This window comes from Peromyscus eremicus, chromosome 7 (assembly GCF_949786415.1).
Source record: "Peromyscus eremicus chromosome 7, PerEre_H2_v1, whole genome shotgun sequence".
Taxonomy (NCBI): Eukaryota; Metazoa; Chordata; class Mammalia; order Rodentia; family Cricetidae; genus Peromyscus; species Peromyscus eremicus.
Window position 1 is genome coordinate 90,372,113 of NC_081422.1, and position 22,721 is coordinate 90,394,833.

General features: G+C 43.8%; 1 protein-coding gene and 2 non-coding genes across 3 annotated transcripts in view; all 3 read left to right on the forward strand.

Moving 5' to 3' along the window:
* Gk5 (glycerol kinase 5) overlaps window positions 1–22,721 on the forward strand; it is a 62,134-nt gene that overhangs the window by 21,033 nt on the left and 18,380 nt on the right. The window contains exons 4-11 of the mRNA XM_059267073.1: window positions 359–452; window positions 2,231–2,362; window positions 8,224–8,299; window positions 13,709–13,770; window positions 13,952–14,025; window positions 14,246–14,306; window positions 16,513–16,639; window positions 18,336–18,440. Of these exons, the coding sequence (XP_059123056.1) occupies window positions 359–452; window positions 2,231–2,362; window positions 8,224–8,299; window positions 13,709–13,770; window positions 13,952–14,025; window positions 14,246–14,306; window positions 16,513–16,639; window positions 18,336–18,440 (731 nt within the window). The remainder of the gene's footprint in view (window positions 1–358; window positions 453–2,230; window positions 2,363–8,223; window positions 8,300–13,708; window positions 13,771–13,951; window positions 14,026–14,245; window positions 14,307–16,512; window positions 16,640–18,335; window positions 18,441–22,721) is intronic.
* Window positions 3,795–3,896, forward strand: LOC131915731 (U6 spliceosomal RNA). The gene has a single exon (XR_009380387.1). It is a non-coding gene; the product is annotated as a U6 spliceosomal RNA (small nuclear RNA).
* LOC131915707 (5S ribosomal RNA) lies at window positions 8,877–8,995 on the forward strand. The gene has a single exon (XR_009380371.1). It is a non-coding gene; the product is annotated as a 5S ribosomal RNA (ribosomal RNA).

Below are 22,721 nucleotides of genomic sequence, written 5' to 3' on the forward strand. Positions count from 1 at the left end.
AAGATCTCCTCTGTATCCCAGGCTCGCCTGAAACTCACAGCAGCCTTCCTCCTTCAGCCTCTCAAGTGTGGAATAAGCCATGATCCAATTAATGTCACAGAATTGTATGTCACGTGTTCAATTTATGAAAACCAGAGAATTCAATAGAAAGTTCCATCTACTTGATTGTATTTTGAAATTATAGTATCTTTTTTTTTTTATTTGTTTTCTCTTTTGATAGGTTTTTTTTCCTTAATGCTACAGATTGGACCTGGGGCCTCACACATTCTAGCAAATGTCCTGCCAATATCCCCAGCCCTCTGTGGCAGACCTTTAATATAGTATCTGATTTATACTTTACTATTTCCGTCTCCCTTAGGAAAACAGGACGTCATTTTCACAACTTCATTAGTTGGCGAGACCTAAGGGCAGCTGAACTTGTAAAATCCTGGAATAATTCTCTTGTACTGAAGGTAATTTTTAAAATCAAATGTTTTTATTTTTTTTTTCTATAAATGACTCTTAACTGTAAGAGTCCCCTACCTTTTATGTTTTAGGACATTAAGACTAAAAGAGTCAATCACATATTTCCCCAAAAAGTGAAAGGTAAAGCTAGCCCCGAGAAGCATTTGTGGTAGATTTTAGTGCTTTCTACTGATCCTCAGGAAGGCTGGAGGGGGGTTGGGGTGGACCTGTGTTTCACATGATTAAGAGAATTCATGTTTCTGCCTGGGAAAAGGGAAAAGGTTTAGACTACATGGATTGAAATGACCAACTTACATCATCGTTTCTAACTAAGTGAATGGGTATGACGTAGCTAGCCAGCAGGCTTTCACAGCTCTTCACATGACACCCTGGTGCATTGTGGGCCACCCGTAAAGGGTAGTGACGGCAAGCACAGTAAGAACAGCGTGTCCTGGCCGCTGTCACGTTATTTCTGTAAGTACCCCACACTCCCAAGGGTGCTGTTGTCGAGGGAAAAGATGAAGCCATTTTTTGCCCCTCCGACAGGATGCAGCCTGCAGCATTTGGTGTTATTACCGATAGTCAGTCCCGCTGGTGTTGACTTCTGACGCCCCGTGCTTAGATGCCTTCTTAGCTACAGTAGTGTTCTGAGCGGGTGCAGGAGGAGTGTCTGGGGAGTTACAGGTGGGCCTCCACATCCTCATGACATTTGTGTTGGTGCTGGGGATCAGAACTTCAGTCCTCTTCGTGCACAACAAGCACTCTCACCCCTGAGCCAGCTCCCCCTCGTTTGCTTTAACACAGGGTCTCCGTTGTAGCCCCTGACTTAGAACTCGTTATGGTGCCGGGGCTGACTTTGAACTTGTGGTCTTCCTACTACCTGTCTCCCAGGTACTGAAGTATGCACCACTACACCTGGCTCCATGTTGTGTTTTTGTTTGTTCTTAAAAAGTATTTTTTAAAGACTTATACGTTTTTGTTTTATGTGTCTGAGTGTTTTGTCTGCATGTATGTGTGTCTGTGCAGCACATGTGTGCCCAGTGCCCACAGATGTCAGAAGAAGGAGGTGAATCCCCTGGAGCTGGAGTTACAGAAGATTGTCAGCCACCATGTGGGTGGTGGACCCGAGCCCAGGTGCTCTGCAAGAGCGACAAATGCTCTTTATACATATACAGTGTTTTGTTTTGTAACAAACTACTTAAGGGCTAGAGAGATGACTCAGAGGTTAAGAGCACAGGCTGGCTGGGCGGTGGTGGCGCACGCCTTTAATCCCAGCACTCGGGAGGCAGAGCCAGGCGGATCTCTGTGAGTTCGAGGCCAGCCTGGTCTACAGAGCGAGATCCAGGACAGGCACCAAAAACTACACAGAGAAACCCCGTCTCAAAAAGTCAAAAAAAAAAAAAAAAAGAAAGAAAGAAAGAAAGAAACACAAGCTACTCTTCCCACAGTTCCTGAGTTCAATTCCTAGCAACAACATGATGGCTCACTGCCCTCTTCTGGGTATGCAGGCAACATGCAGGCAGAACACTGTATATGTATAAATAAATAAATCTTTTTTAAAAAAAGAAAGAAACTACTGAAGCTGGACATTGTGGCACAGGACTTTAATCCCAGTACTTGGGAGGCAGAAGCAGCTGGATCTCTGTGTTCAAGGCCAGCCAGGACTACATAGTAAGACTCTGTCTCAAAAAATAAATAAATAAATAAAATAAAGGTGGGAAGAGAAAAAGAAGATCAAGTACCATTAAATGTATTTTCTTAAAAATATCTCTTGTTTTTAAAACAGCTCTTGCGCGGAGCCTGCCGAGTTCTTCACTTCTTCAGTAGAAGTAAACTAATGTCCACAGTCAGTCGCTTCAATTTCACCCCCCAGCATGTCACCTTGAGATTGGTCTGGATTCTACAAAACCTGTCTGAGGTAAGAAAAGATTGTATGTGTGAAGAGGGGATCATGATGGCGGAGAAGAAAAAGCCAAAGAGTAAGAAGAACAGTAATCCAGCTGTTTGGGGGTAAACGACGTACTCAGCGATACTGGTGTGGATGACAGCCGTCCTCACTTGGTTCCTGTGTTTAAAATCTTCGTCTTCTATCCTAGCACACGTAGGAGGGGTGGGCACAACCGAAGTGTGCCACTCAGTGGTGTCTTGTGGAATAGACGTCTGTGTGGCACCACCTGGGTCAAGTGCTGTGATAACAGCTGGGCATGATGGGGCACACCTGTAACCCCAGCAATTGGAAGGCTGAGGCAGGAGACTGACAATAAGTTTAAAGCTGGCCTTGGCTACATTGGGGAGATGATGATGGGATGACATTCATGAAGGGGAAACACCCTACTGCCTTCCACTTACCTGTTAGTCTTCTAGTGAGTGTGTGTCCTGGCCTGTGGCCTTCACAGGAACTCAGCTCTTTGGGTGAGTCAGGCATGCTACAGGAGACTGAACTAGGCTCAGGTAAAACCAAAGTTGGTCAGGCTCTGCAGAGCCAATGTTTTTGTTGGTTTGTTTGTTGTTGTTTTTGATTGCAGACCAATTTTAAGGAGTACAGCACAATCTGGGTTTGTTTCACAGTGGTTACTTCACCACTACCCCCCCCCCCCCCCCCCCCCCCCCGCCAAAAGCTCACCCTCAAAGACGAGGGCCCTGGGTGTTCATTCTTGTCTTACATCCTGCAGCAGTTCATCTGCCGCTCTGTCGGCCTTCCTCTCTGGCTCCTACTGCCAGAGAAGCTGTTCTTCGTGTTTACCTGTGTTTCTAGTTTTCAGGACAGCTATTTGTCCTGTGATGTTAGCCCTGATGGATCAATGAGGAATTGAACACCTGATTCCTTCTGCCTCTACCTCCAAAATGCTGGGGTTATAGGTGTGCACTCCTGTGCCCTGATATTTTTTCTGAATTAGAAAATCCCCATTGAGAGCCTAGAGGCTGGGTTGCTCAGCACTATGCTCTTCTGAGTAGGAAGCGGGCATACCTTGGAGCCAGGGTCTGAATGGAAGTGAGACATTCAATTCTCTGTGGACTTTTTTGGTTTGTGGGGGAGTTTTGGTTGCGTTTCTTGGTTTTATTTTAGTCAAACTTGTCTGCTTTTGATTTCTTTAAAGGATAAGTGATGTATGTATGTATGTATGTAAGTATCTGCATTTTAAGTGTAAATACTTTTTAAAAAATAGACGTTTATGTCTTTCTACAGCTGACAATCAATTCTGATGTCAGTCTCCTCCCTTTCCCCCTCTTTCCTGCTTTTTATACCCTTGTATTTGTTCTAATAAATGGTTGCTTTTGAAAAGAGAAAGAAGGAAGGAAAACCCCGTTGATTTCAGCCACCTTTGGCATGTCAAGAACGTTGTATGTGGGGCTCACTTTGGTGTCACACTTCACTGTAACAATCCTGAGAAGATCAGCATGCCCCCTGGATAAAATTTGATAAGCAAATTCATAAAGCGTTCCATTTTTTTCTTTAAAGTTGTATATTGAAACAATTTTAGAATAAAAATTTGACCTAACAGTTCTAAGTAAGAAATTACTTTAAAATACTTCGTGTTTAAGTGGCAGACTCTGGAATGTAATCTTCAAAATATTTGGAATAGACTCGGGTGTGGTGGTGTGTACCTGTTACCGGAGCATCATGGGAGATTGGTGCTGGAGGCTCATGTGAGCCCCAGAGATCAACTGGTCAGTACAGTGAGATTCCATTTCAAAAACTAATCATGGTAGATATCTTCTAAATGACACTCATTTTGGACCATGTATCATTTTCCTTTCATGGCTCCTTTCTGTTACCAAAATGTAATTTCTTTTGTTTCCATTTGATGTTATTTTTATTTCAGCTATTTACTTAAGTTTTTCTTCTTTAATTTCTGCTCTTTGCCCAAAAAAAACTCCCAAATGTGGGGGTTTTAAATATAAATGAAGATGGCTTAGTTAAAGTGCTTACCATACAGCAGAAGGGTCTGAGTTCAGATCCTGAGCACCCATATAAAAGCTCGGCACTGTGGCACATATCTGCTGTCCCAGCACTGGGGTAGGCAGTGGAGACAGGCAGTGAGCGCTCTCTGACCAGCCGGTCTAGCCGAATCAGTGAGCTCCAGGTTCAGTTGGTGTAGTGTCTCAAAAAAAGTGGAGAGCCATGGAGAAAGATAATCATGTATGTAGATGACGGGGCTGCATGTGTACAGACATGTACCCACACATGTACCACACCTAATAAATATAAATAATAAATAAATATGAATGTCCATGGGCATGTGGAAGTCCAGGAGAGAAGCAGTGGCCGAGACAGTGGCCACACGGGGGTCCCTGTAGGGTGCTGAGGAGTGAGTTAGAGGTGAGGTGGAGGACAGCTTGGACAGATGAGGACAGATGAGTTGAGGTAAACCATGTTTTAGGAAATTATTTTGTAGTCTACTAATACTATCCAGAATTTCAACTTTTGTATTATCTGGTTTAAAGGGACTCTGACACCTTTTTTCCCTTTGGCATGCTTTTGGCCTGGTGTTGGTAGTGAATGGCCAGAGAATACTATTTTAGGTTCTGAGGACCTATGTCACAGCTGCTCAGCTGTTGCAGCTTGAACAAATAAACACAGCTGAATTCGAGTCAAACTTTACTTAGAGATTCTAAAATTTGAATTTCATATAATTTTTGTCATAAAATGTATGTTTTTTTCAATATCATGACACAAATGCCTCACTAATTTTAAACCAACAGTACTGAGTCTTCATAGAGAGTGTCGGAAGTTGCCAAGGCAACTGTCTGAGTTTAGGTCCAGTTGCTGTGATGACATACCCTGACGAATACAACTTCTGGCAGAAAGCGTTTATCCCAGCCCTGGGTTCCAGGTTCCAGTCCATCAGAGCAGGGGAGCTGCATGGCAGGAGCTGGAGAAGGCTGGTCCATGGCAGCCTCCATCAGGAACCCAGGACGAAGAGGGCAGGAAGCTCTGCCAGACTCAGCGCACTTTCTCTCTTGCTTTGGTGTTTTGGTTTTTTTGAGACAGGGTCTCTCTAATTCTGGCTGTCCTGGAACTCTCTATAAAGACCAGGCTGGCCTAGAAATCACAGAGATTCACCTGCCTCTGCCTCAAGCGCTTTGACTGAGGTGTGCACCACCTTACCTGGTACTTTCTCTGTGTTTATAGACAGGACCCAAACAGGCTATGTCGGAGCCCTCTTTTAGGCTGAGCCTTCCTACATCAGTCAAGGTAATCGAGACATCTCCCCCACAGGCACGTCCACCTAATCTAGACAGCCCCTCGGTGACACTCTTTACAGATGATTCTAGGCTGTGTCAAGCCAACAATGAAAACTGTCGACCAACTGTAGCTGTTAGGGTATTTGAGTAAAGTTTTCAGTTAATAGTAATTGCCTCGGATAAACCTCATCATCTATGATACTGCCATTCCTCAAAGCTTCGTTTGACGTTTTAGCCGTTAGGAAAGTGGAGGAACTGGAGAGATGATGGCTTGATGATCAGATGCACTTCCTTGCATCTGGACCTGGGCTCAGTTCCCAGCATCCATTTGACGGTTCATAACCGGCTGTAATTCCAGTTCCTGGGAATCCAACACTCTTTTCTGGCCTCTATGGATAGATTCCAGGCACATAACGCCCGTTCAGGCAAGCAAGTACTCGTCCATGTAAAATAAAAATAGATCTTTAAAAATAGCTTAGAGCTGGAGATGTAACTCAGATGATTAAATATTTGCTTAGTACAGCCAAGGACTGGGTTCAATCACGAGCCCCAGAGCAAGGGAGGTGGAGGGGTTTGGGGAACAGGAGTGTAATTTAGTGCCAGAGCACTTGATTGGCCTGTCTGAGGCTTCATGGTCTATCCTTAGCCCCACAGAAACAAAACAAATGGTAATTAACATTTTGATCAAAGAAATAATACCCAGGTGTGGGCTTCCCACCTACCTACGGTCTGGCAATGATCCAGCATTCATCTACAGGGGATCTATGTAGCATGAATCTTAAAGAGTTTGTTTTATTAATAAAACAAACCCAAGGCCAGTGAATGCTGGAAGATCAGAGAACAAGCCACAGCCACCTCACCTTGCCAATTCCTCAGCTGATCCTGTTTCCTCAGACTGGATGGATCTTAGCTGAACTGTGCTGCTCAAAAGCCTAAAAGCTTAACGAGCCTAGTGCCTGGTTTTCACACCTTATATACCTTTCTGCTTTCTGCTGTTACTTCCTGGGATTAAAGGCGTGTGTCACCATGCCTGGCTGTTTCCAGGGTGGCCTTTAACTCACAGAGATCCAGATGGATCTCTGCCTCTGGAATGCTAGGATTAAAGGCGTGTGTGCCACCATTTTCTGGCCTCTATATCTAGTGGCTGTTCTGTTCTCTGCCCCCAAATATGTTTATTAGGGTGCACAATATTTTGGGGAACACAATATCACCACAGATCTGTAAAGTTCCTCCCATTCCCTGGCATTTACACATCCCTCTAGGCTGCAGTCATCAGGAAAGGGGGAGAAGGTGAGTGACCTTATAAAAAAACTATCTTAGGAAAATAATGACACAGACACAGACTGACAGGTTAGTCTTCTTTCTATCGCTTTCCTGAGAAGCCATTCAGTGCCCCAAGCTCCTTTTGATTTGATGTATGGAAGCCTTTTGTGTGGAGAACTTTTCCACTGCCCCTAGGGGTGTGTGTGTGTGTGTGTGTGTGTGTGTGTGCTCTCACACACACTTGTACCCCATGTGGGTACTTGTGGAGGCCAGAAAAGCACATTGCATCCCCTAGAGCTGGAGTTACAGGTGGTTGTGAATGAGAAGTTCTCTTAGCCACTTTCCCCTTCTTCCCTCCCCGTTTTTTAAGTTTAAAAGTGTTGTTTTTGTTGTTGTTTTTTGAGAATTTCAGACGAGTGCTACATTTACATCATTTCTACCCCTCCCCCTCTTCCCTCTGACCCTTCCCATGTCTTTTTCACTCTGTCTCAAATTCATGACCTCTTCTGTAATTATTATTATAATATACATTACATATGCACATACATATAAATACATATATATGTGCATGTATTTAGGGCTCACCACTTGGGATTAGATAACCTTTCAGGGGACTCGTGCCCAGAGAATACTGATTCTTCCTTTCTCGACAGCCAGCGTGTGTAGCTCTTCATCTAGGCGTGGGGACTGTGAGATTTCCCCATCCATGTTGGCATACAGTGGTATTGCCATGCCGATCTTCCTCAGGTGACCTTATTGTTGTGGTTTCCTGGTGCAGCTGCCCTGTCCTGTATAGAAGACACTCTCTCACAGTAGATGTCTCGGTCCTCTGGTTCTCTGAGTCTTCCCAACCCCTCTTCCGCAATGTTCCCTGAGACTTCCATGTGGGTCGTATCATATCAGCTGAGTTGTGCACACCACAGTCAGCTGTTCTCTCTGTATTTTGACCAGTTGTGCAGGGGTGGATAAACATTTTTTTTAAAAATAAGCAATAAGTTGGATTTAGCTCTTGAGCCATAGTGTAATATTACTTCTTTAGGTCATACTAGTATATTTGTGTATTTAAATTAAAAATATGCATGCTCTCTTTTTTTAAAAATATGTGTTGATGTAAAACTAAAAGTTTTCAGTGGACCACATAGATGGTAGGAGGTACTCCCTTCTAAATCCCATTCACTGATAAGTAAAATCTTTTGGAATATATTCTAGAAATCATCTTTCTAGGTGCATTTTTCATAATTGAGATTACAGTGTATCCATTGATCTGTATTTTTCCACGTGTTTACTGTGGTCAGTTTGAGTTGACTGTTGAGTTCTTCTGTCTCCCAGGTGCAGAAGGCGGTTGAGGAAGACAACTGCTGCTTTGGGACTATTGACACTTGGCTGCTACACAAGCTCACAAAAGGTAAAGGCCACCTCACCGGCCTGTTGCAATTAATCAGAACGAGACCGAGGGACCAGAGTTGCCTAAAAGACAGTAGAAATTACTTCTACCACAGTTTTTTTCTTCCCATATCCCAAATGCTCTGCTGTTTTGGCACACTAGTAACTACATGTTGCAATAAACCTAGATGTATTTCCGTTTTTTTTGGAAAAGGAAGACGGCTTAAAGATGCTGATGGAACTTCAGAGTCTAAGACTTGGGGAACAGTGTTGATTTCAGAGTGCTGAAATAAGACTCTCAGGTAAGATGGGGGGCTATAAGCAGCACCCCCATATGTGGTAGTGAAAGAGTCAGAATAAGAAGAAGTAGACTTGATTCCAGAGAGAGAAAGAGCTTCAGAAACCTACAGAGGAAATAGAAGGAAGCCCACAAGGATAGAGACAGAGATGGACAGTCCAGAGGCTGAGCACAGCTTGGGCGCCACAGCTCCTGAGAAGTAGGGGAAGGTTAGGCACGTCCTCAAGCACTGTGTGTTCCTTTCACTGACTCATACTGGGGATGGAGCCTTCAAGAGCTGGCTGATTAAGAAAATCCCCATGTCTACGGCCATACCACCCTGAACGCGCCCGATCTCGTCTGATCTCGGAAGTTAAGCAGGGTCGGGCCTGGTTAGTACTTGGACGGGAGACCGCCTGGGAATACCGGGTGCTGTAGGCTTAAAAAAAAAAAAAAAAAAAAAGAAAATCCCCAGATAAAATGGGAGGGACTAGGCAAATTGCAACAGAGAACCAAAGCATCATGATAAAGCAACGTGACCCCTTCAGAAAGACTAAACTTCATCAAAGGCCATGAAGGAGGTCAAGTGTGAGGTGAAGAGTTCAAATTTATTGATTAAAAAAAAAAAATGATGGATGCCAGGAAAGAGGATACAAACAAGCAGATTAATTGAATTCTGGGTCAGCATTTTAAAAGAAAACATCAGCTATCTGGATGACCGCATGAAGGCAGAGTCCAGTAGGAAAATGGATATTCTGAAAAACAACAAATAGAAATGTTGGAAATGAAAAACTCAGTGAATCAAGTAAGACATACAGTGGAAAGTTTCACCAATGTATCAGACCAACTGGAAGAAAGAATAAAAAGAACAGAGGGCAGAGTTCACGGAGTACCACAGCCAGACCCCAAGAAGGGAAAAAAAACGAACAAATATGACCACAACGTCCAGAAAATCTGGGTTGTGATCGGGAGTCCCAAGCTACGCTTTCATAGGATAAAGAATACTAAAAAGCAGCATCTATTCGAAGAAATTATAGCAGGGAATTTCCTAAATCGAGAGAAGAAATGAATGTCCAATAGAAGGGGTGCTGAGAACCCCACACAGGTAGTCCATAGAAGAACCGTTTCATGGTATAGTCAGAATGCCAAAACACAGAGTGAAGAACACCGAAAGCTGTCAGGAGAAAGTGCCAACTCACTCACAAAAGCAGACACATCAGAATGCCATCACATCCCTGTCAACGTCCAGCGTGGAATGATGCTTTCAAGCCCCGAAAGTACAAACTTGCCAGCCAAGAGGGCTGTGCCTGGCAAAGCTACCTTTTACAGATGATGGAGAAACAAGGACATTTATTTCAAGGACAGCCAGGCTCAGGCTGTCCTTGACTTTGAAGCCGGTGATACAGAAGATGTATCAAGGAATACCATACACCGAAGAAGAAGAAAGCCTCAATCATAAGAATACAGGAAAGAGTATGTTTTATGAGAGGACAGGATCAACAGAAGAGAACTAGGAAGGAATCCGTCTTGTCCAGCACAGTAAACCAGCCAGGCCTTAATACTGATGGGGCAGAAAGAAAAGAACAAGTGTGTGGCCAACCAGAGAAAGAACTAGGAACATGGTAGTGATGCACCGTGGGAGCCAGTGGACAAGCTGCTGGAGTCAGTGTTCTCTGTCCACCGTGTGGGGCCAGAGGCAGGGTGGCAGACACATTTATTGAGTTGTGTCCTCAGCACACAGTGACATTCTTCATCACGGAACTAGAAGAAAACAGTCCTAGCTGGAGATGGTGATGCATTCCTGTAGTCCCTGCACTTGTGAGTCAGAGGCAGGTGGATCTTTGAGTTTTAAGACCAGCCTGGTCTACATAGCAAGTTCTAGCCCAGCTAGAGCTACAACATAAGACTCTGTTTCAAAACAAAAATAAAAATAACACAAGACAGCTGGGTGTGGTGTTGGCATGCCACCCATTCCATTTAATTCCATCACTCAGGAGGCAGGGGCAGGCTGATTTCCTTTAATTGGAGGCCAGCCTGGTCTACAGAGCAAGCTCCAGGACAGCCAGACTACATAGTGAGACCCTGTCTCAAATAAACAGAACAAAAAAACACAGATGATTTTGGGCTGGAGAGATGGCTCAGTGGTTAAGAATATTTGCTATTGCTCTTCCAGAAGACCCAAGTTTGGTTCTCTATATTTCAGGTGGCTAACAATTGTCTGTAACTCTGGCTCCTGGGATCCCATGCCCTTTTCTGGCCTTTGTGGGCACCTTCATACATGTAGGCACATACACAGATAAAAAAGAAAATAAACCTTAAAGAGAAAAAGGATCTTAAGGCAAAATGCATCAGGATATGTTCTTGGCAAGGACTTTCTGGAAAGGACTCTATTAGCACAGGAATAATCCCAATAATTGATGAATAGGATTGCTCGAAATGAAAAGTTTCTGCACAGTGAAGGAAACAGTCATTTAAATAAAGAAACACCCTAAAGAGTAGTGGGGGGATCTTTGCCACTACACATCAGACCAGTGATTAATATCTGAATATTTAAAGAATGTAAAAATTAAACACAAACCCCTCAGTCATCTTAAGAAATAGAAATGCCCAATAGTTATTTTAAAAAGTGTTCAGTATTTTTAGTCGTGAGGGAAATGCACGACGCTGAGGCTGCTTTGAATTCCATCCAGATCAGAATGACTGTCATCAAGAGGATAAATGAAGCCAGGTGTGGTGGCTCAAGCCTTTAATCCTTGCATTTGGGAGGCAGAGGCAAGTGACTCTGTGTGAGTTCAAGGCCAGCCTTGTCTACATAGCAAGTTCCAGAACATCCAAGGCACTAGAGAGAGAGCCTGTCTCAAAATAAAACAAAAACAACACAAGAAGATAAATGGCAGCAAATGCTGGTGAGGATGTGGGAAGAGGAGCCGCCCTTCACTGCTGCTGCTGGGAGTGTGAGCTTGTGCACCACAGTGGAAACCAGCAAGGAGGCCTCGCCACAAGTAAAAAGACAGTTACCATATGACCTGGCCATACCACTCAGGTATATAACTGGAGGACTCCAAGCATGCCACAGAGACGCCTACACATCTATGTTTATTGTCCTACTTATATAGCCAAGAAAGGAAACCAGCCTAGAAGTCCACCAACACAGAATCAATACAAGAAAAATGTGGTACAAACATAAAATGCTCTTTCTTTCAGCTGTAAAAAAAAAAAAAAGGGAGTAATGACATGTGCAGGAAAATGAATGGAACTGGAAATCATGTTAAATGAGATAAGCCAGACTTAGAAGAAAAGATACTACGTTATCTCTCATATGTGGAATCTATATTTAAGTACGTGTGTGTGTGTGTGTGTGTGTGTGTGTGTGTGTGTGTGTGTGTGTGTGTGTAGGGGGGTCTGGGTCATTGAACCAGAGGATCATGGGAGAGAAGGAAGAGATTTTTAAGGGGTGGGAACAGAGGGTGGTGGAATACATGTAACATCAAGTCCAAAGTCTGTCTAGGGGAAGGAAGGGAAAAGTTAGAATGGGTATGGTGCAGAGGGGGCGAGACAGATTAGCATAAAGTACAATAACGTATATGAAAATGCCATAATGAAACACATTGATTTGTGTACTAACTTGTGGTGATATTGTGTTCCCCAAAATATTGTGCACCCTAATAAACTTATCTGGGGTCAGAGAACAGAACAGCCACTAGATACAGAGGCCAGAAAATGGTGGCACACACGCCCTTAATACTAGTATTCCAGAGGCAGAGATCCATGTGGATCTCTGTGAGTTCAAGGCCACACTGAAAACAGCCAGGCATGGTAAAAAGAGCCTTTAATCCCAGGAAGTGATGGCAGAAAGATATTTAAGGTGTGAGGACGAGGAACTAGAGCTGGTTAAGCTTTCAGGCTTTTGAGCAGCACAGTTCAGCTGAGATCCAGAGGTTTCCAGTCTGAGGAAACAGGATCAGCTGAGGAATTGGCAAGATGAGGTGGCTGTGGCTTGTTCTGCTTCTCTGATCTTCCAGTGTTCACCCGAATACTCAGCTCCAGGTTTATTTTTATTAATAAGAACTTCTAAGATTCATGCTACACTAACTTAAAAAAAATAATTTAAGGGGCTGAAGAGGTGGCTCAGCTGTTAATTACCAAAGATCCACATGTTGGCTCACAACCATTCTGAACTCCAGTTCCAGGGCACCCAATGCCCTCTTCTGACTCCCAAGGGCACCAGGCATGCATGTGGTGCACGGACATGCATGCAGGCCAGACACTAATACCCATGAAAAGAGTAAATATAACTTTAAATTTTGAAAAATAAAACAGTGGTAACACTGTACTTGGATATACTTTGCCAGTGTGTGGGGTGTGGGGGCGGGGTTGGGGCAGTTAACTTAATCTCTACACCTTTTCCCTTAAAACTGAAGATCCTAGCCAGGCAGTGGTGGCACACGCCTTTAATCCCAGCACTCGGGAGGCAGAGGCAGGTGGATCTCTGTGAGTTTGAGGCCAGCCTGGGCTACAGAGCAAGTTCCAGGACAGGTTCCAAAGCTACACAGAGAAACCAAAAAAAAAAAAAAAAAAAAAAAAAAAAAGAAAGAAAAAAACAAAACAAAACTCAGGATCCTAAGGTTTTATCTACAAAATTGCTTTTGTAGCATTCAAGGACTGGTAAGATGGCTTAGCTGGTAAGAATGCCTACTGCCAAGCCTGATGACCTGAGATAGTCCCTAGAACCCACATGGTAGAGATAACTGACTCCATAAAGTCGTCCTCTGACCTCCATATGAAGACAGTGGTATGTATTGGGAGGGGGGCGGTGTCTGGTGAGACATCCACTGCCAAGCCTGAGGACCAGATCTGATCCCGGGGACCCATGGTGGAGAGAGAGAGCAGACACTTGGAATCACCCTCTTGTCTTCACTGTGTACTGTGATTCATACACACACATACATAATTGCAATTTAGAGAATTTTAAATAGAGTCTTAAAAAACTATAAAGGTTCATAAAGATTTGGTGGGAATTTTCCTGGAAACTTGAATGTAGCAAACATTCATTTTAGGATGAATTTGAAGGTAGACAAAGGTCTAGATTGTAAACCAAGGTTAGATGATTTATATTACCTGATAATAAATGTGTTATTTCTAATGTAAATTTAGGTTCTTCGTATGCCACGGATTATTCAAATGCCAGTACAACTGGATTTTTTGATCCATTTGGGGTAAAGACTTTTATCTTCTTTTTTGAATCAGCAGTTTTTTCTGTAATTTAGGCTAGATTCTTTTTTTAACTGATTGTAGTTGACAGTCCTGTTTATTGTGTACAATGTGATGTTTTGCGGTGTGGGTAGAGGTGTGAAGCATTCAAGCTTGCATATCCTGACGCCATATTTTCATGCCCAGATGTGTTGGAGCAAGCTCATAGCCTCCATAGTTCCCATACCACTCTCTATCCTGCCTCCTGTGAAGGACACAAGGTAAATGTGAGCATCAGGCACAGACCTATAAAACTGCCTTTGCAATCTTTTTGCTTTGGTGGGGAAGGGATGTTTTGTTTTGTTTTGTGTTTTGTTCACACGCTTGCTGCCTCTGCATCAGTTCTGTAACGCTGTGGCCTGTGTGAAAAGCAGTTTGCTGGATTTTTAGAATGACTGTTTCCAGAGCAACAATTAACTCTTCCATCCATCTTCTTTGAAGCCATAATTTTGGATCAGTGGATGAAGAGATATTTGGTGTGCCTATACCAGTTGTTGCCTTGGTAAGTAAACGACATGGGGGTAAAAACTAAGTGAGTATGTCTGAATAGTTGGGAACTGGCTTTAAGAGAAACAAAGGTCTTCGGTAGACTAACACTAATGCCTGAGCCAGGCTTTAATCCCAGTACTCAGGGGCACAAGAAGACAGATCTTTGTGAGTTCAAAGCTGGCCTGGTCTACATAGCAAGTTCTGGGGCAGCCAGGGCTATATAGTGAGATCCTACTTTTCTCAATGTTAGCATTAGAACATTTGCCACTATGTGCCAGGCTTGGGTTCAATGTCAGCACTGAAGAAGAAACAGACATTATGCCTACTAGTTCTTTCCTTTCTTTCAAGTTGAAAGGGTCATACATATAATGGGAAGCATCCCCTGTATTCTGGGTGGAGGACCACTGGCCAATCTCCTATGGTGGAAGTACTCTGTAACCATTTCCAACTGTTACATTTTCTAAAGATACTGTGTTCTGAGTAGTATTTTACTTCTGTTGATGCCGCAGTTTTAAAAGCAGTGAGGGGCCACTGCTTAGATTACATTTCATCACAACAGCCCAAACCAGTAATAAGGAATTGATATTAGAGGAGGAAGTTGTATTTGGATTACAAAATACAACATCCAAAACACAAAAGTTGTATTTGATTACAAAACCCTTAGCATGCAACTGCCCGGGTAGATGTCGGTATAAAAATGAAATAATTGCTGAGGACAGGTTTAGTGTTGGATTAAGGTATCGCTGAGATTAGTTTAAAAAGGGGGAGATTATTTATTTTGTTTTTTAAAGTAATGTGTTGACTTATAAATGCTAAGGTCTTATTCTGTAGCTTGGGCTAGCTTTGAATTCTGTGCAAGCCACTTAGTTTCCGAAGTGCCGGGATCGCATGCATGTGTTCCCCTACCACGGTGCTTTCATTTTTTAAATTTGTTTGTGGTGGGGACAGGATCTTGTTATCAGTTCAGGCTTGCCTCCTGTCAGATTCTCCAGTGTTGGGGTTGTGTGTTCAGCTATGTTTGGCCTCAAAAAGGTTTATTTATCTCTTATTTTTTCAACATACATTTATCACTCTGTGTATGTGTGTGTGTGCGCGTGTGCGCGCGCGCGTGCGTGCATGCGTGTGTGTGTGTGTGTGTGTGTGTGTGTGTGTGTGTGTGTACATACCATGGCATGCATGTAGAGGTCAGGTCAGAGGACAGCTTCTAGGAGTTAGTTCTCTCTCTCCACCATGTGGGTTTCCCAAGGATCAAACTCAGTGTCGGGTTTAGTGGCAAATGCGTTTATCTGCTGAGCCATCCTGCCAGCCCTGTTTTTATTTTTATTTTTATTTTTTTTTATTTCTTTGTTTAATATGGTGCTAGTGACCATGACCGTGTGCAGACAAGGCAAGCGCTCTGCAGTGGTGTGTGCTTAATAGTCCCAGCTACTCAGGAGGCTGAGGCAGGCGGGGAGGTCTAGGCTGCCCTGGTGAACATGGCAGCCTGTCTCTACAAAGAATAAAAGTAGAGTTCTGAGTGTGACTTAGTGTGGAGAACTCATCAGCACATGTGAGGCTTCTGGATCGATTTCCATCGCTGTAGGAAGTTAAATGAGCAGCTTTATGTGTATTTACATGTAGCCATCGTAACAAAATTAAAATCTTTTAAAATAGGAAATACAAGTTTAGGCCGGGCAGTGGCGGTGCACGCTTTTAATCCCAGCACTTGGGAGGCAGAGGCAGGTGAATCTCTGAGTTGTCAGGGGCCAGCCTGGTCTACAGCGGGAGTTCCAGGACAGCCAAAGCTACACAGAGAAACCCTGTCTTTAAAAAAAAAAAGAAAAGGAAATACATGTGGTTTAAGACTTCTGACTTTATTATAACCTCTGTCACTCTTAGTAAAAGAGAAATTCGTGAGATCTTGACAAATGAGTGAAACCTCTAAGATGAAAATGAAAAGACAGTTTTTTGGAACAATTTTATGCTGACGTTACTGGAATTACTCATGAACTAGATTGGCACCAGCACCCTTTAGACTAGTCGGTTGCCCAAAGTGCTGTCCAGAGAGACCCTGAACTATGCAACTGTTGTCTTTGGGGTTTATTTTTAAATTAAGGAAATGGCTAAAAAAAAAAAAAAGCAAGTGAAATATGTAATCGTGAGACTCCTGTAGACGGGGACTGGACTATACTAAGTAAGTGCTGGTAGAGTGTGCAACTGACAGTTGAACACCTTGGCAGGTTGGTGACCAGCAGTCGGCCATGTTTGGAGAATGCTGCTTCCAGACAGGAGATGTGAAATTAACCATGGGAACCGGGACATTTTTGGATATTAATACAGGAAACAGCCCTCAACATGGTAATGGAGGTAAGTAATCAGGATGTATCTTGTTCCTAAGATAAAATTATGCTTGTGTTTCTTTGTGATGTATATACGAATTCTCACACACACACACACACACACACACACACACACTTTGTTTCTCCCCTCAGGCAGGGTTTCTCTGTGTAGTTTTGGTGCCTGTCCTGGATCTTACTCTGTATAGACTGGCATGCACCACCACTGCCTGGCTCTAATTTCCCATTTTATGTTAAGGATATTCTTTGATATATTATTATTATTAGAGATAATTAATTTCCATTTCCTTTAAAATAATTAAAAGAATTAAATTAGCAGCATTAAAAATAAAGATGTTGCCAGGTGGTAGTGGTGCACACATTTAATCCCAGCACTTAGGAAGCAGAGGCAAGTGGATCTCCCAAGTTCAAGGCCAGCCTGTTCTACAGGGCAAGTTCCAGGACAGCCAGAGCTATATAGAAAAATGTCTCCAAAAACCAAAAACCAAAACCAAAAGCCCCAAAGTTGTTAATAGAAAAAAATGTTAGATGGATTATGCTATTTTCAAGTCTAAATCTCTCTTTCTCTGATTTATTTATTGATTGACTAATTGATTGATTTTGATGTTGCTAATGGGGAATCAAACGCAGGGCTTTACACATGCTAGGCAAGTGTTGTATGCCTTGGGAGACAACCCTATTTCCTTTTTTCTATGCACTAGAAACTTTTGAGGGGTGGTAATTGCCAACTAGTGATGAATGTGTATTTAGGGCCTTTTTAGTTTTTTGAAACCGAGTCTCATATAGCCCACACTGGCCTTGAACTTGCTATGTAGACAAAGATGACCTGGAACCGCCGATCCCCTTGCCTCCACCTCCCCCATACCCCCGCCGGTAGGGTTATAGCTCTGCCACCATGCCTGGTTTAGATGGTGCCTGGTTTAGATGGTGCTTCAGATGGAACTCAGGGCTTCGTGTGTGCCAGGCAAGAACTCTTCCAGCTAAGCTACATCCCCAGCGTTGTCAAAGATGCATTTAAAAATTATTTTCCCAGCCTTCCCTCTGCAGCCTGGGCCTTTTTCCCAGGCTAGCAGGGGTCAAAGCTAGAAGAAGGTGGTCACTGTATTTCACTGTCCTGACTAAGGACTTTGCTGGAAGACTACAGATAAACACAACAGTGTAGTTGGTGTTCTGGCACAGTTATCTTTAGTAACCTTTATTTTGCAATTCAGATACTCATTGCCATGTGTGTAGAGACATGGATGTACCGGTAGGTATTAAAAGCTAATGGCCAGGGGCTGGGGATATAGTTCAGTGGTGGAGTATTTACCCAGCATGCACCAGACCTTCAATTCAATTGCCAGCTCCCAAACCAAGACTAGCCATCCAACAGCAAAGCAAAGAAGAACAAAAGCAGAATGTGCCCTTCACATTTCTTGTACGTACTGTATGCCAGGCACTGAGCTTGTTCCTTTATGCGTTAACTCTGTTTAGGCCTACAGCAGCTCTCTGGGGTAGGCCTCATTTCACTTGGAACAGCCGAGGCTGAAAGTCCAGAAGCCTTAAGATCATACCTAGTGAGGGCTGGGATTTGAACTCAGGCGGGCTTAGTGCGTAAGCACTTGGTGCTGGTTTGTGTCATCAGACTCTTGTGTTGTGGGTGGTGGTGCAGTTCATTGTGTGTTTGCTGTGTGACTTACTGTTGGTTTGCTTGTTTGCTTCCTAAGGCTTTTATCCACTAATTGGATGGAAGATTGGCCAAGAAGTTGTATGTTTAGCTGAAGGCAATGCAGGAGACACTGGCACCGCTATAACATGGGCTCAAAAATTAGGTAAGTCACCGCTGAACAGAACCCACAGGCCGGCCTTGGATTTAAGTTTGCCCAGGTTTCAGATCAATAGATGAAGAATGGACCATTCAAATGAGACACCAAAATAAAGTAACATGTACTAGGAGAAAGTATAGAATAGTATTTAAATATATTTTTTCAAATGTTGGGTTGGTAAAGGCTAGGTATTAAGGCTAGGAATTGAAAGGAAAAAGAATAAGCTATAGTCTGAAGAGTTTATCTAACTATTCTTTATCAATAAAAAATCAGGAGCCAGATATCAGGGTAAGAACCTGAAAGATCAGAGAAGCAGGGGAGCAGCCACCAGTGACTTCCTGTCTCTTCACTTCCTCCATCCAAAAAGGGCCGAGATCCTCTCTCAGACCCAGCTTACTATTTCCTGTCTCCTGTCTGTCCTCAGTCCACCAAAACCTCTATGGTTAATTTTGGCCAGCTAGTGGCTAGCTCCGCCCTGATTCCAAACAAGCTTTAGTGTCAGAATATGATCAAAATATCACACAATCGTCATACATGCTTTTTATTTTATTTTATTTATTTATTTTGGTTTTTTGAGACAGAGCTTCTCAGTGTTGCCCTGGCTGTCCTGGAACTCACTCTAGACCATGCTGTCCTCTAACTCACAGAGATCCACCTGCCTCTGCCTTCTGAGTGCATGCACCACCACACCCAACTCATACACACTTTTAATCCTAGCATCTGGGAGGCAGAGTTTAAGGTCTCTTTCATTACATAGCATGTTCAAGACCAGCATGAGCTACATAGTAAGGTCTAGTCTTGGAAGGAAGGAAGGAAGGAAGGAAGGAAGGAAGGAAGGAAGGAAGGAAGGAAAGAAAGATAGATAGATGTAAGTATCTAGAACACCAGAATGTATAGGAAGAGCTATGCTGTGAGCAAAATAAAAGAACAAAGGGATAAGACCCATTAGTAGCAGCCAGGCATAGTGGCACAGGCCTTTAATCGCAGCGCTCAGGAGGCAGAGGCAGGCAGATCTCTGAGTTTGAGGCCAGCCTGGGCTACAGAGTGAGACCCTGTCTCAGAAATCAACAACAAGAGAACCAACAGTAGCAGGTGTCAGGGAGATTAGTAAGTGACAAGGAGCAAGTCAGCTGGTGGTAAACGCCTCTAAGTCCAGCACTAAACAGGCAGAGGCCAGAGCGTGGACACCAAGTTTGAGTTCAGTCTGGTTTATACAGCAAGTTCCGGGCCAGCTAGGGCTATAGTGAGACTTTGTCTCAAAACAAAAAAACAGAAAAACCCAAACAAACAGAAGTAGAAACAGGTGGCTGGGTAGATAAAAATGCTTGCTGCTGCTGTGTAGCTGTCCTGGAACTCTGTCTAGATTAGGCTGGCCTCGAACCCACAGATCGTCCTGCTTCTGCCTCCCGAGTGCTGGACTAAAGGCCTGCGCCTCCACCCTTGGGATGTTCTCCCTCTTTCTATGTTCCTCTGTCTCTCTCTGTTCTGTTCCTGCTTCTCTCCTGGCCATGTCCAGTCTGCTGTTCATGTCTGCTTACTTCTCTCTGCTCTGGACTCTTCCAGATGCCTCTGGCTGTTCCCTCATAGCCACAATTAAAACCTTCCCCTTAACCATACCATGGAGTGGTCATGTCCTCAGTTTATACAAAAGCCACTTTAAAGAGAAAGTTTAGGGAGCTGAGAGATAGTTCAGTGGCTAAGGACACTAGCTGTAAGGTTAAAAAGTATTTTGAAGTTTAAAAAACTTTAGATTATCAGAAATTTTATATATATATAAAATATATAAAATAACTATATATAGTTAGTTAGTTAGTTAGTTAGTTAGTTAATGCTTTTCAGTTTTACCCACAGAGGTAGGAAGAAAAGCCTAGACTATTTAATTTCATGTTCATTGGAGTTCAAGTTCCATGTGACACCACACGCTCATTTCAGAGATAGTCAGTGGGGCTGAAGCGGGTGTGGAGGCGGCTAGAAAGCCTCTTCGGGAGAGCCAGGACCCTGACCTTGAGAGGCAGCAGGAGTCCTGGCTCAGATTGGAGACAAGCCCTTCCTGAGGCCAGTCCAGCCTCTGGCAGGAAAATGAGTCAATGTTTCAACCAGAAGAGCAGATGGTCGGTTGAAGATTTACCATTAACTTTCAATCTGCCTGTAGCTAATACTTGCTCTATTTGTCAGAAATCCACATAACAAGTAAACATTTATTTGATGTACCCCTGTCTGAGAATTTTAATGAGTACATTGAAAAAATCCTAAACTGTATTCTGGAAAATGGCTGGTCAGACTGAGTAGCCCTGCCATTGTCCCAGGCTCTCTATACAAGCATACATCTTTTTTGCTGCTTCCTCCCTCCCTTCTACCCTTAAATGAGTGGGAAAACTCAGAATCAGGTGAAAAGGCTGTTTTAAGTCAGTCTTCAAACTGGGTGTGATCACACACACACACACACACACACACACACACACACACACACACACACACGGTAACCTCAGCAGGTTCTGGGCCAGCCAGGGCTACGTAGAGACCCTGTCATCTGTCTTTATTTCAAGTTTGTTTCTTCCTTTTTACTGTTCTCCACGGGCCTTCTCTAGACCCTGCTTTCCCCCACTGCCCTCCCCTTCCTCAGCCTGTCTTTATTATTTCAGTCTTACGAACATTTCCTATCTGTGAGCTTTGTTCCGCTCGTAAGTAGGTGAGTGGTTGGGAAGAGCCCAGAACTGTATGTTGGACAGTAAGGGTGACTGGACCTCTTGCCCTCATGGCAGTTCCAGTCTCCCAAAAAAGACATACATTAAGTGTAAATTTAAAAACTGCTAATGTTGGTGCAGTGCTGTGTATCTTTAGGCATAGCTACTGAGACAGGAGGATTGCTTGAGCCTAGAAGTTCTTCAGGGATAGCCTAGGTTGTCATAAGAAAGTAAGTCCATGAGGTGTGATGGGGCCAACCATGACATCAGCTCCCTGGAGGATTATTTCAACTTTGAGACTACCCTGTGCTGTATAATGAGCCCCTGGCCAGACAGCCAGGAGCTGCCTAGTGAGACCCTGTCCATGAAAATGATAAATAAGTAAATCGGTGGGCTGGGTATCCCTAGCGTGTTTAAGGCCCTGAGTTTAATTCATTGCAAAAAATTTTTAAATTTAGAACACACACTTACATATATGTGTTTACAATCCATATATATCAGTGTTAACTTTTAAGTGGAGCGGCATTGTAAGTGTGGGTTGTTTTCTACAGGGAGGGTCAGAAGCCTTCTTTAAAAGTGGTTAGGCTGACTCGGGAGGCAGAGGCAGGTGGACCTCTGAGTTCCAGGCTAGTCTGGTCTAAAGAGTGAGTTCCAGGACAGCAAGGGCTATACTGAGAAACGCTGTCTCTAAAAAACAAAACAAAACAAAAAAGTGGTTAGGCTGGCTGGGGCAGTGGTGGCGAATGCCTTTAATCCCAGCCCTCTGGAGGCCAGCCTGGTCTCCAGACTGAGCTCCAGAACAGCCAGAGCTGTTACACAGAGAAACCCTGTCTTGAACAAAATGAAACAAACCAGAAGTGGTTAGGCTGGATGCAGAAGAAAGGTTAGGCCCTTGGTGAGGTGGAGGAGGCCTCTGGTCGTGGTCCAAGCACTCAGGACCACTGTGGCAGGAGAGGCAGAGGAAAAGCATGCCCGAAGGTCCTGTTTCTCTCCTACAGTGGTGGCAGTTCTCGGCTCCTCTGCCCTCAGCTGACAAACGTCAGGGGACGTATTTCTTAGCAGGATCACTTGTAATTGCTACTCCTAGTCATGTCTGCCTGCCCCGTGCAATCCTCATAAGACTTCTTTGTAAGTACACATTCTGAACTGTTTACTTGGAGTGAATGGCTCCCGCTCTCTGGCTCCTTCCCGGGAGAGAGAAAGTCTGCCTCATTAGAGGAGGGACATTTCTTTGTTTTTATTTTTTGTTTGCCTATAATCTCAGCACTTGAGAAGGTGTGAAGAAAGACTGCTGTAAGTTCCAGGTCAGCCTGGGTTAGAGTCAGACTCTCCTAGCTAGGTTTCCGCTGCTGTGATAAAACACCGAGCAAAACCAACTAGATGTTAACTGGGCTTACACATCAGATCACAGCCAACCATTGAGGGCCGTCAGGAACCGTGGAGGAAGACTGCTTGCTGGCTTGCTCCCCATGGCTTCCTTCACTCACTTGCTTATATAACCCAGAAACCACCTGCCCAGGGGTGATGCCACCCACAGTGGGCTGGGCCTGTTCATATCAATCATTAATCAAGAAGATCCCCCACAGACAAGCCCACAGACCAG